Source organism: Callorhinus ursinus, unplaced genomic scaffold (genome assembly GCF_003265705.2).
Source record: "Callorhinus ursinus isolate GAN/ISIS: 27379988/994484 unplaced genomic scaffold, GSC_fseal_2.0 scaffold12, whole genome shotgun sequence".
In the NCBI taxonomy this organism is placed as follows: Eukaryota; Metazoa; Chordata; class Mammalia; order Carnivora; family Otariidae; genus Callorhinus; species Callorhinus ursinus.
The window spans coordinates 24,954,902-24,967,627 of NW_027397074.1; the positions used below are offsets into that span (position 1 = coordinate 24,954,902).

Genomic DNA, 12,726 nt, shown 5'->3' on the forward strand with positions numbered 1-12,726 from the left:
CAGATGGTCCACGTGTTCCAGTACTTTCAGTGTTTCCAGGTGGAGAGCAGTCACCTGATGGGCCTTGCTGGTGCTTTATGGTGACCCTAACGGAGAGTCACCACCTGGGCTCATTAACCATAACCAGTTTCCCTGCTCCATTGCTTGGGCACTTTACCGGCTCAGGCACCCCAGTTAGTTCTGTTACTCCTGGGATCCTGAGACCACACTGACCCACCTAGAATTCTGCCCTTTTCATCCCCTGAGCCCCTTTCAGACAGGGATGTCTCTCAGTGGAGATTTCCAATGGTTCCAATTTTGCCTTCTGGGGTTATACCCTTTTCTGGTAGCCAGCTTATGGAGGCTCCCTCCCCCCAACTGTTTATCTTCCAATATCTCCCCTCAAATTCATGTCTCCGCAATTCCTACATTGCAAAAAGCAGTCACTTTTTTACTTCTAAAGTTCCAGATATTTTTTTCTTACAGCTCAGGCTGAATTCCTGGGTATTTAGAATGGTTTGATAAGTTATCTAGCTACATTCATGGGACTAGATGAAGTGCGGTCCCCTACTCTATCACTATCTTGCCTCTGACCCTGCCCCCATTGTCTTTCCACATTTTATATTGAGCACAAATTCTACTCTCCTTATAGAACTGGGGTTCTGATTCTCCTGAACTCTGGAAGTTTCTATTGTTTCTGTATACCACCTTCACCTTTCATTTAGATCTGTCAGGCTTCAACTATAAAGTGTTACCTCCCTACTCAGCCTCTACCTTCTACCCTCAACCCCTGGCCGCTGCCATTTTCTTCCATTATTTATATCCTTGACAAAAGTCCAATGTATAAGGGGGTAGGTAATGTTATCTTGATTGGCAATGTTCTAGTACTTATATTAGATGGTTGAAGTAGGGTGAAGTAGGGTAGGGAGAGAGACAAAATGCTACCCTATTTCCTGTGAGAAAGCAGGTCAGACTCCTCTTCTTAGGCAGAAAGTAAAAAGATGGATGTAGGGATAGATATTTAGAAAGGGAGGAAAATAAAGATCATCTTATGTGTCTGCTAGCCTGGATCCACTCAGTAAGAGAAGACAAGTCCAACTCAAAGTAGAGCTAAGGCTTGACTGTAAATTGGTTCTAGAGGATGGATATATGTATACAACTCATTCCAGGGACAAAAGATGAAATGGGGGGTGGGGGCCACATGCCCTAGGACGTGTCCAAAGATGTAAGGTAGCTGCAGGAACTGTATCAGAGAAACTAGTCCCTGAGGGAACCCTGTTAACAGATGACAGAGGGAAAGCTAAACTCTTCCTCTCTGATTGGGCAGAACTGCCTCTGTGTTATATATAAACACTAATCAGCAGAAGGAATTAGTATTGAGAGAAAAATAATGAGCCATAATATATAATCAATTTAAATAGAGTTTAAGCAACTGTTAGGCTAGGGATAAATATTGGAAAGGTACTTCCACTTTTATAATAATGTAATCACTACTGACTGCTTCTATACTGACAGGTATTTTGTACACACAATGGTATAACAGATTGAGAGTCTTGGAATTATTTGCAAAAAAGAATATTAGTCAAGGAGACTTAGAACTAAATTTCTGTTGACATGCAGCCACCCTCAATAGAGAGAGCTTCAAATCCCAGAAACAGTTGCTTCTATTTTTAGAGGGTCATCCTAATCCATAGACTCTTGAGGCTCTAAGCACTGAAAAAAGACTTAGAAATCACTTATTCCAACTCCTTTTCTTTAGAGATAATTGCCTCTTTGATGATCATTTATGCACATTTCAGTATAGAAATCTTTATAGTGAATATCTTTATCAATTAATATTTACTACTAGGGGACTAAAAATGTGGCAATAAATCATAATACTTGTTGAAAAGGTACTTCCTTTTAAAACTTTTAGCCAATCCACTTATGTCATTATTATACTTGTTTATAAAAATAGCTACCATTATATCATGTGCCCTCTTTAATTCCCATCACCCAGTTAGCACTGGGTGTTATATTCAACTAATGAATCATTGAACATTATATCAAAAACTAATGATGTACTATACCTTGGCTAATTGAATTTAAATTTTAAAACATTAAGTAAAAATAAATAGCTACGATTTATCGAATACTTGAATGTGGTAGGCCCTTTGCAAATATCCTCTCATTTAACCAACACAATCACTCTAAAAGATGGGCATCATTACCTCTCCTTTATAGGTAAGAATCATGAGGCTCAAAAAACAGCTAGTGAGTGACAGAGCAAGGATTACAACACATTTTGTCCAATATCTACTACTCTATCAGGTTGTATCACCATGGAAACATTTTAAAAATATACCAGAAAAAACAGGAAAACTCTCTAGCATGTGATCCTTCAAGTATCCTTAAAATATGTGTGCAAGTGAATATTTTATTGAGGCTTACCCTAAGGCAAATATGGTTATAAAGAGGGCTGACACACTGGAAGTATTTCAAAATTCTACCTCTGATTAAATGTGAACATTTTAAAAACTAGTAATTATCTAAATCAACATTGAACAGCATGGTAAAATGACTGTGGGCTCATTTGTGGACAGAGAACAAGACTGACGGGTTCACTGGTTCTATTTCTCCTCATTTCTCATGTGGAACACTGGTGTCAATGCATGAAGAACTAGCTCTAGGTAGGCAGAAGTCACTCAAAATTATATCACCTATTGACCTTAGATACTTAGAAAAGAGCTTGGATTTCGAGGGTGTTGAGAAACAGCTCTCCTCTTGCTTTAGGTGTTGTCATTGGTGGAACTCCCCAGAAAACAGACTCTGAAACAGAGATCAGCACGCATAAAAATTATTAGGAAGTGCTTTTGAGGTCGATGCCTGTGAAAGAGAAGAGTAGGAAGCAGGATTGTAGGGGAAGAAGTTGGGCTATGTGTAGTCTTTCTATGGGGAACTCCGATGTTGGAATGGCTCTAGAGAATACCACAGACTGAAGCTGGGAGGCTGAGTTTCTATATCCTTATGTTGATCAGTCCTTGCATGTGGGTGCCCTGAAAGGAGGCATGACCTTGAGTTAAGGCAGGTGTTTGCACCTGAGGCAGTTCCCTGAGAGGGCCGGCAGCTGTGGGTTGTCTGCTGCCAGCACTCCCAACAGCTAGGGGAATAAATCTTTCAGTCCTGAAGAGGGGATGAGAACAATGCATCACAGCGTCCACCTCAGGTTTGCTGCCTTTCATCACATGTACAGTTTCATTTTTATTATTTAAGATGTGTGGGTTGTGTCATCATAAAATGCCCCAAGAATGCCCAAGCGTGGTGAAGATTAACCTTGCCTGTCAATTTATTTCCTTTAGACCCTGAGACCCTCAAAAGAAGGACAAAATGGTGTCTAGTTAGTTAGAATTTCAAGAGTCAGGCTTGTATTTTTCTGTGAGCAAGACAAGAAATCACAGAAGTCAGTGAGAGAAAATGGTCAGATAACTGAAAAACAGGAGACAGGTTAGGAAGTAGCTCAGACCAGGTTGTGCCCACCCATTTGTGTGAGAGGATGTGATTCTTGTACAAGTAGGTCTGGGACTAAATAAAGCTCTTTTGTGGGCTGGATTTAGCCCAAAGGCTGTAGTTTGCTGACCTTTGATTTTTAAAATTAGCATTAAAATCACAGGTCCAGGAATCTATTTGGTTCCATTTACATTTAGTACTATAAGATTTCTATCTGTGTGACCTTGGGCAATATCCCAAAGCCCTCTCTGTCTCAATATCCTTATCTGTTACGTGGGTGTAATAATAGTACTGGCCTTCCAGGGTTATTTAGAGTAGGAGACAGTCCCAGTTAAACATCCAGCAGGTAGTCTGGCACTTATCAGGTATTCAGTAAACAACTTTTGGAATTGTTATTGTTGTATTTGTTATCATACTGAGTTAATTGAGTATTTTCTGCCAAAGCCACTATTAGCCTAAATTTTGGAGGCAAGAGAATAGGAGAATAGTTTAAATGAGTTGTTAAAGTTGTAAAGCAATAATCAAGGAAAAGGTTATATCAAGACTCTTTATACTACTCCTGCAACTCTCCTGTAAAATCTGAAATTATGTCAAAATAATAATTGAAAGTTAAAAAAGAAAAGCTCTTTGACTGACTTTGCTGGGATTATTTGGGAGAGAAGCATGTTCTGGAACCCTTGACTATTTCTACAGTTTGGTTTTATATACTTATACCCTTTTAATTTATCCCTTAATTTTTGTGAAAACATCATTCTATTTCAGCCATGGTATGAGAATAAGAAAAAGAATTGTGTCCATATTTGCATTAGAGAGAAAAGGGAAACATCATCTCCATGAGGTGCAGACAAGATGTAAGCAGGAGAAATTAAATCGAGCAATCTTCAAGAATGAGATGAAACTGCAGGAAGAAAGACTCAAGAAAGGCATATACTGCTATATTTTTTCTCTTTTCCTTCCCGGAGATATATCTTTCCTGGAGAAGATGAATATTTATAAGCACCAACTGTATGCCAGGCACAGTACTAGGTGCTTTCACATGTTATCTCACTAATAACGATCCTGTTGGGAAAAATATTATCGCCATTTTTACAATGAGAAAAACTGAGGCTCAGAGAGAATAGTTAGGTTTCCCAAGACCACACAGTATGTGAAGGAGCTGGGGAAAGAGTGTAGCATGGGTTTAGGGTCAGAAACAATTGGGTTAATTGTCCATTAGTGAGTGAATGGATACACAAATTGTGGTATATCCTATAATGAAACACTACTCAGCAAAATCAAGGAATAAACTATTGAACAAAACAACATGGTTTAATTTCAACGTAATTATACTGAGTGAAAAAAAGCCAGATAAAAAAAGAGCACACATTGTGTGATTCCATTTACAGAACTCTAGAAAATGCAAACTGATCTATAGTGACAGAAATCAGGTCAGTGTTTGTTTAGATATGGGGAGGGGTGGGAAGCAGCAGGAGAAAACTTTGGAGGGGGAGCAATAGATATGTTCAATATCTTGATTGTGGTTATGTTTACATATGTCAAAACATCATCATATATCTTACATACACCTTATTGCATATCAATTATACCTTAATAAAGCAAAACAAACAAACAAACAAAAACCGGAGTAGAATCCCTTTTACTATTTACAAGGGCTTAATCTCTGAGACTAGTTTATTAGTTGGTAATGCCTCCTCAGAGAGTCTGTGTGAAGATGAAAATAAATCAGTGAGGAAAGTGTTTAATATAGTGCCTAATATAGCAGTAAGTGAGCAGCAGAAGTTATGTAAGTCCTAGACTCTGAGTTCTTCCTTCTTAGAGCTTTCTCCACTTCAATTAGTAATGCTAGTCATTGTTATTTTTATTTATAGCTATAATTCAAGCACATCGATCTTAATCCAAAGCACAAGATCTTTCCACTAAACCACACCAAACCATGACAAATTTTATGATTTGAGTTCAGGGACATCATCTCCTGATGGGGGACCGGGCCAGAATCTTCTGCAAAAAAGCTGTTTTGTCTTAGAGCCAATAGTTTGTCCAAGCTGTTGCTATCATACTCTTCAGTCCCAGAATTTTTCTTTTGTTCCTTTTTATAATTCTATTTCTTTATTGATATTCTAATTTTGTTCATACATCATTTTCCTCATTTCCTTTAGTTCTTTGTCCATTTTTTTCTATTGGTTCTTTGAGCATATTTAAGACCATTATTTTAAGATCTGTCTAGTAACTTCAACGTTTGGATTTCCTCACAGACAGTTTCATTCCTTTGAATGAGCCATTCTTTCTTGTTTCTTTGTATGCCTTGTAATTTTTTTTTTTTTTTTTTGGTTAGAACTGACATTTGACTATTATAATGTTGTAACTAGAAGTCAAATTCTTCCTCTTTCACAGGGTTCACTATTTTTTGGTTGTTGAAGGCTGTAGCAATCAGTTGATTTAATGTCCTTCCCAAACTATTATTGCAAAGACTGTATTCCTTGTCACATGTGGTCACTGCAGTCTCTGCTCCTTAGCTTGTGTTCAGCAAGGATTGTGATAGAAATATCCTTGAATGCTAGGAACTCAGTCTTTGCAAATTGGCTCTAAGCCAGGGCCCTCCTTCAACTTGCCAGCTTTCAATGTACCAAGGGATGAGGCCAAGGTGAAAGCATAGGGTCTTCTTGAGTGTTTGAGTATGTGTCTTGCCCTGAGCATGCACATGGCTTTCTAAATTCCCCCATTTACATAGTTGCTATTGAATGTCTTAATTTCCCAAAGAAACTCTACCCAGTTTTTGTCTTAGGCAGTCTGTTGTATGTTTCAGCCATAATCTTTGCCTCAGGTGTTTGAGGATTATTAATTCAGCTTTCAGCATTTTCAAGCTTTTTTCACCTGAGTTCTGAATTAGGCAAAATAGGGCAGAACGTCTTGCATCAGAGCTTGCCCCATATTAGTCTGCTTGGGATGCCATATCAAAATATCACAGCCTGGATGACTTAGACACAAGAAATTTATTTCTCACAGTTTTGGAGGATAGAAAGTCCAAAATCAGGGAACTCACCAATTCAATTTCAGATGAGGATTCTTCCTGGTTTGCAGACAGCTGCCTTCTCACTGTGTCCTCACATGATAGAGAGAATGAGCTTTGGTGTCTATTCTTACAAGGGCACTAGCTCTACTAGATGAGGGTCTTATCCTTATGACCTCATTTAACTTATACCACCTCTTTATAAGCCCTACAATTACACTAGGGGTTAAGGCCTGAACATATGAATTTTGAGAGACACAATTATCTATAGCACCCCCAGATAGATTAGAACAGACATCACAGTAATCTCTGAACAAGGTCAGTTTGCTCCCTTCAGAACCAGGGAAACAGCATACATTTAAATACAAGTTAAAAGAAATGAGAAAAAAAAAGATGTCACAATATGTAGCTAAGATTTGTAAGTCAGTTAGTTCTTTACAATAAAATAAGTAGCATACACATTTATAATTTACTGCTTAGGGATTTTAAACTAAAGCCAGCTTCACCTTTCCATTTAAAACAAACGCTTTCTGCTCTTGTTGAATCACAAGGGAAAACAATTAAGGAATATTTTGATTCATATTCTAGGAAACTAGAGAAACTCAGGGTAAGTAATCCCAGAGAACCCAATCTCATAATTTGAGAATCTTTCTCTAGAAGACACAAGTTCCTCAGTGCAACCGTGGCAGTCTCTGCTTTCAAGCTAATATGTTGTGAGTCATGCTGAGTCCTCTTCCCTTGAGGTTAAAAGTATTTCCTAAACTTTCTTTTTTTTTTTTCCTTATCTTCTCCTCTCCTCCGTTCTCTACCTTTATCCCCTTTACACGTCGATCAACTTAGAAAATATCATTAGCCTTTCCAACTGTTTCAAAATCTTGGTAGATTTTGTGAAGATGCAGCTGTAAGGAATAAAAACTGTTTGGAAATGCTCTTTTAGTTTCTGTAGGATGAAAGTACTTTATCTTGGCAGGTATTTATGAAATGAGAAGACCTGCTTGAAAAGCACACCATCACCAGAAAAGAAAGCTCCATCCTTTTTTTCTAGAATTCTTCTCCTTCCTATTCAAGTTAGTATAGATGGCAGGTAGCGGGGGTCATCTACAACTACAAATAACCTGATGTTTAGTTAAGCCAGTAGTTAAAACTGATGTGGAGTCACACTGGATACCAGAAAGCAAGAAAGAACAATACAATAAAACCAGGGAATTTGGATAATTCACCCACTACATATTTTCTTGCTGTTGGATGCAATTTTGCTTTAGGATAAACTCTTAGATTCAGACCAAATTATTGGTTAAATGTATATTTATTACTAAGTATGCTTAACTACCACTGTTACCACAAAGAGGGGCACACACCCAATCGCAATTACAAATTAATTCATGGAAAGGAAAAGGAGGCAGTCATAATTACGTATTCTTTTAAAAGTGCAATAAATTTTCAACAGGCTAATAAAATGAGATCTGACATATAATAACCTACCATCCTGCCATACTCTTAAATCTTAACTGCTCACTATGAATGATGCTAATATTTTACAAAGGTACACAGTAAAATCAGTAATAAGTTATCACCTCTTGAAAGAAAACTCTTCATGGTATACACACCTAAAATATTTAATACCTAATTGCTTAAAAATAAAATAGGATCTCATGAGCCTAATGTAATTAAAAGAACATCCATGCTTTTCAAATACACTGTCACATATAATCAGATTAACCACCTTTTGAGGCAGGTTGGGAGTATTTTCCACAATTTACAGATATGAAAATTGAGATTTAGAAGGTTTAGATGACTTGCCATGGGCCATTCAGCTAATCAGTGATAAAAGTGGGAGAACTATACAGGTCTCAAGGGTTCCACTGCTCTATTCACTATATGTTTCCTCCAGGATTGTCAATGTTTAGATTTCAGTAAGATTCACAATTGATTTCTCTATGATCACATCAGAAAACCCTTAGATAACACAGCTGTCAGGGAGCAAAGATAATACCAGCCTTGTATGCTACCCTTTAAAGTGAAAAAATATATATTCTACTTCACTGAATTGTTTGTTCATTCAAACAACAAATCATTAAACACCTACATATGTGCCAGCCATTGTGCTAGGCTCTATTATACCCAGCTATATTAGTTATCTTTGCTGCATGACAAATTATCCCAAAATTTAATGGCTTAAAACAACAAACATGTATTATCTTACAGTTTCTGTGGTTCAGGAATTTGGGAGCACCTTAATGGAGTGGTTCTGGCTCAGGATCTCTCCTAAAGTCAATAAAGATGTTGATGAGGGAAGCAGTCATCCGAAGGCCTGACTAGGACTGGAGCATCTGCTTCCAAGTTCACTCACATGGCTGTTGTCAAGAGTCCTTGGTTCCTTACTGACTGTTGGCAGGAAGCCTTAATTACTCATAATGTGGGCCTCTCTATGGAGTTGCCTGAAAGTCCTTATGACTTGACAACCATCTTTCCCCAGTAAGCAGTCCCAGAGAGAGAAGAAGAAAAAAACTGGTGTAGGTTTTATTTTTTGGCATATGTTTTATAATCTCTAAGAAGTCACACAAGTCTATTCAGGAGAACAAGTCACTAAACACAGTCCAAACTCAAGGTGAGAGGAATTAAGTCCCACCGTTTGAAGGAAGAAGCATCAAAGAACTTGTGGACATATTTTAAAATCACTACATCAGTGAATATAATTTAACTTCCAGAATTTAATCAAATTATTATAAAATGATTTGCTAATCTCATTGTAACATTTGGGTATTTAAAGGGAAACTAAGTGTATTAGAGAGTGGTTTTGTGTGTGTGTGTGTGTGTGTGTGTGTGTGTGTGTGTGTGTGTGTGTGTGTGTATGGTTGTTGCTTATTTGTTTCCATTTTGTGTCCCCATTTTTATTTTGCCCTATTAAAAAATTCTACATACAATGCTAAATAAATGCTGACTTGTCCTGTCTCGTTCTATGATTAGGAATTGCATTCCCGGGGCGCCTGGGTGGTTCAGTCATTAAGTGTCTGCCTTCGGCTCAGGTCATGATCCCAGGGTCCTGGGATCGAGCCCCACATCGGGCTCCCTGCTCGGCAGGAAACCTGCTTCTCCCCCTCCCACTCCCCCTGCTTGTGTTCCTGCTCTCGCTATCTCTCTCTCTGTCAAATAAATAAAATCTTTAAAAAAATGATGTTAATCATGATATATTGTTCAGTGAGAAAAGAACTATATACATAATAAAATCCAGTTTATGAAATATTGAATTTATATGTCTTTATGTGTTTTTTATTCTTTATATCTGGAAGAATATAACATACACTTTAAAAAATGGTTACCTGTAGATTATGGGATTTGGATAATTTTTGTTGTTGTTGTTTGAATAACTATGTTATTGTTTTCACGAAAATAAAAGCTATTTTCAAATACCCAAAATGATGGGAGGGACTTACTTGATCTGGTTTTGTCCGTATCAATAGTGTTTCCTGCCAGTAATTTTCTGAGACCTGCTATGGCTGAACTTATCTTTGGAAGGGTTTCTTCTCTTTGCTCAATGGAAAAACAAAATTATTCCTTATTCATTAAAAATTTCAATAAGATTAAAATGAAGTAAGGGATCTTGCATTTTTGTTTGTTTTGCTTTCTATTTGGAACACTGTGACCTCTGGAAGGGTCTCCTTTTCCTGTTTTACAGTGGCTGTGGAAGGGAAGGGGATGAGGCTGGGCAATTAACTATACACAAATTGGAAAAGAAAGAAGAGGATATAAGTAAGGATGTAAGGGAGAGAAGTCTGGAGGTATGGGCCAGGAAAAGAGCACTAACCTGAACATCAGGATACTTGCACTTCTAGCTTGGGCCCATCAGTTTATCTTTCTGACCTCAGTTTTCTCACCTGAAAAATAAAGTTTTAAATAAGAATCACTAGATGTGCTTAAATTCTTTCGGAAGATTCTCTTGGATCTATTAATGGCATATCATGGTAAACTACACTAGAGATGAATCTAAACAAAGGAAAAAGAACAATAACTTACATACATTGTTCATTATTTCTCTCAGGCACATTAAGTAACTTGCCAAGTTTGCACAGCAAATAGGTGGAGGAACCAAGATTCCAGCCCAGAGCCCACACTCCTAAAGGCTATGCTTAAAGGCACTAAAAGAACWGACAGAGACGGGCTTTTAAAAGAAGCTGGACAGTTTTCTCACCCTCAAGCCAAGGCATTGTAGATGATGTTAAAGCCCAGACCTTATCCCCACCTCCTGACTGCTGTTGGGTTGCCTCAGTGGCTCACGGTCTCCTCCCTCTATCCAAAAACACTTTCTGATTCAGAGTCCTTTAGCCAACTAAAAGGAAGATGATTTTTGGAAAGCCCTAAGGAAGCTCTTCCTGTTATTGCCTGACAGAAGCAAAGTAATGACAGACCAAACCACGTGTGATACAGAAGGCTTTGTGGTACCACTGTTTCCAACCCTTTCGGGTTCACGTATCTGGTTACCCAGCACCCGTTTGCATACCTCATCTTGCTGTATTTCCTTTCATTAAGGCCAGAGAGACACCGACTACAGAGTACGGTGGGGGCGGGGGGAGGCAGGGGAGTGAGGGTCAGGAGAAAAAAGAACGGGAAGCAGGCTAGAGGCCAAAAGACTTCTGCAGGGTTAGAGCCTGTCCCTCACACGGAGGTCCTCAGGTACCTCTAGCCTCAGTCCCTGTAGTTTCAAAACTGCTTTAGTTTCTCTTCAAAGTCCGGAAGCTAACGCAAAACCCTACAGCAGAATCAGGAAGGAGAAGGCCAACAGGGAGAAGCCGCAAGTGGGCTGCGACTATTGCTTGTAGAAGACCCGACTTCCCAGACCCCTTCGCAGAAGGGCGGGGCGTGAGCTTGGCGGCCAATCCTCACGTCCGCACGTCGCCATAGCCCCGCCCCACCCTGCCCCCTCTCGCTCCGCCCTTCCCTGGGGCTGGTGCGGCGGCGGAGACGTCAGCGTTAAGAGACCCCTGGGTGGCGGCTGCGCCGTCGGCGGGCCGCGGCCTGGACGCGCTGCGGGGGAAGGGGCGGAGCGAGCGAGCGAACGAGCGGGCGGGGGGGGGAGGGAGGGTGAGTTGGGTCCGCCTCGGCCGCCGCCAAGGAACGATCTGGGCGGCAGCGGGCGGCCCCAGGCAGCGGCCGCGAGCCACTTCTGCGGGTACCGGGAAGAGCTAAGGTTGCCGGTCTCGAGTCGTCCCCCTCTCCGCCCCCCAGGAGGGGCGAGAGGGAGCCGCGGCTGATGTCAGGTACGGCCGGCGGAGGCGCCCTCAGGCTGCGGGTCCAAGGTCTCGGTTCCCTTCGTCCTCATTGCTCGGAGTGTGTGTTTGGGGGAGCGTAGAGGGTGGAACCAAACCTGGGCGCAGCCAAACAGGTGTCTTGGGGTCGCCGCCGGGGCCGGGGACTTGCGGGCTCCTGAGGGAGGCGTGGGGCACTCCTGCTCCGGCGCCTCTGTGAACTGCCATTGGGGCCGTCTGACCATCGGGCCGCTAGCTTGTTGACGAGTAGCCTCCTCTTCGTGGTGGGTTCTTCCTTTCTGCCCCCGGGTGCCCCTCACCTCTTCCTCGCTCCTCTCTCCTTTTCGCGCGCTGCCCACGGGCGGGCGGCGGGCGGCGGCCGTGAGGCGCGGGACTGCGGCGGGTCGCGTTCTGACCACTTAGAGGTCCTGCCCGTCGGGCCTCCCCCCCCCCCCCCCCGACCTGTGGGTCAGGCGAGTCCCGGGGCTCAGGTGTAGGCACCTTCCGCGAGAGCCGCCGGGCTGCCGGGCAGTCGGAGTGCCGGGGGACTTCCTCGGGGCTTTCTTGGATCATCAGGTTTGTCTGTGGCTGATCTGTTTTTTTAAATTTCACTGCCTCTGGCAGAATGAGCAAGCCAGGTGTGTTTGACTCACTTGCTGCGTAGAGGGGGAAAAGAGTTTTTTCTCTCCCCCCCCCACCCGCGAGTGTGTGAGTAGTAGGTGCTGACAGATTGGCCATACAGCTTTGAATTTGGAGAAACTGTATACTCTAACAGAAGAACGTAATTTGGGAATGGGGATTTATTCTTCCCTAGCTCGTACTCTCTTAATTTTTTTTAAAATAATAAACAAGAAAGCACCACATGCTCTGGAAAAGTTGATTGGCTTTTTAATCTTGTTCTCTAAGTTCGTTATAGATATTGTAGTATATGTTTTTAACGCTTTTCAGTTTGGAAACTATTATGCTAACCATGAATTGACTTCATTATGAATTAGAAAGTTATAAAGGTAG

The 12,726-nt window shown here is 41.0% G+C and overlaps 1 protein-coding gene across 2 annotated transcripts in view; it reads left to right on the plus strand.

Annotated features, from left to right (window-relative positions):
* Positions 1-11,517: 11,517 nt before the first annotated feature.
* Positions 11,518-12,726, plus strand: part of C1GALT1 (core 1 synthase, glycoprotein-N-acetylgalactosamine 3-beta-galactosyltransferase 1) — a 32,863-nt gene continuing 31,654 nt past the window's right edge. Inside the window, exon 1 of one of the 2 annotated variants that reach the window (XM_025872940.2) lies at positions 11,518-11,727. In XM_025872940.2, coding sequence (XP_025728725.2) covers positions 11,721-11,727 — 7 coding nt within the window. In that variant the 5' untranslated portion in view covers positions 11,518-11,720. The other variant, XM_073898859.1, reaches the window with a different exon arrangement.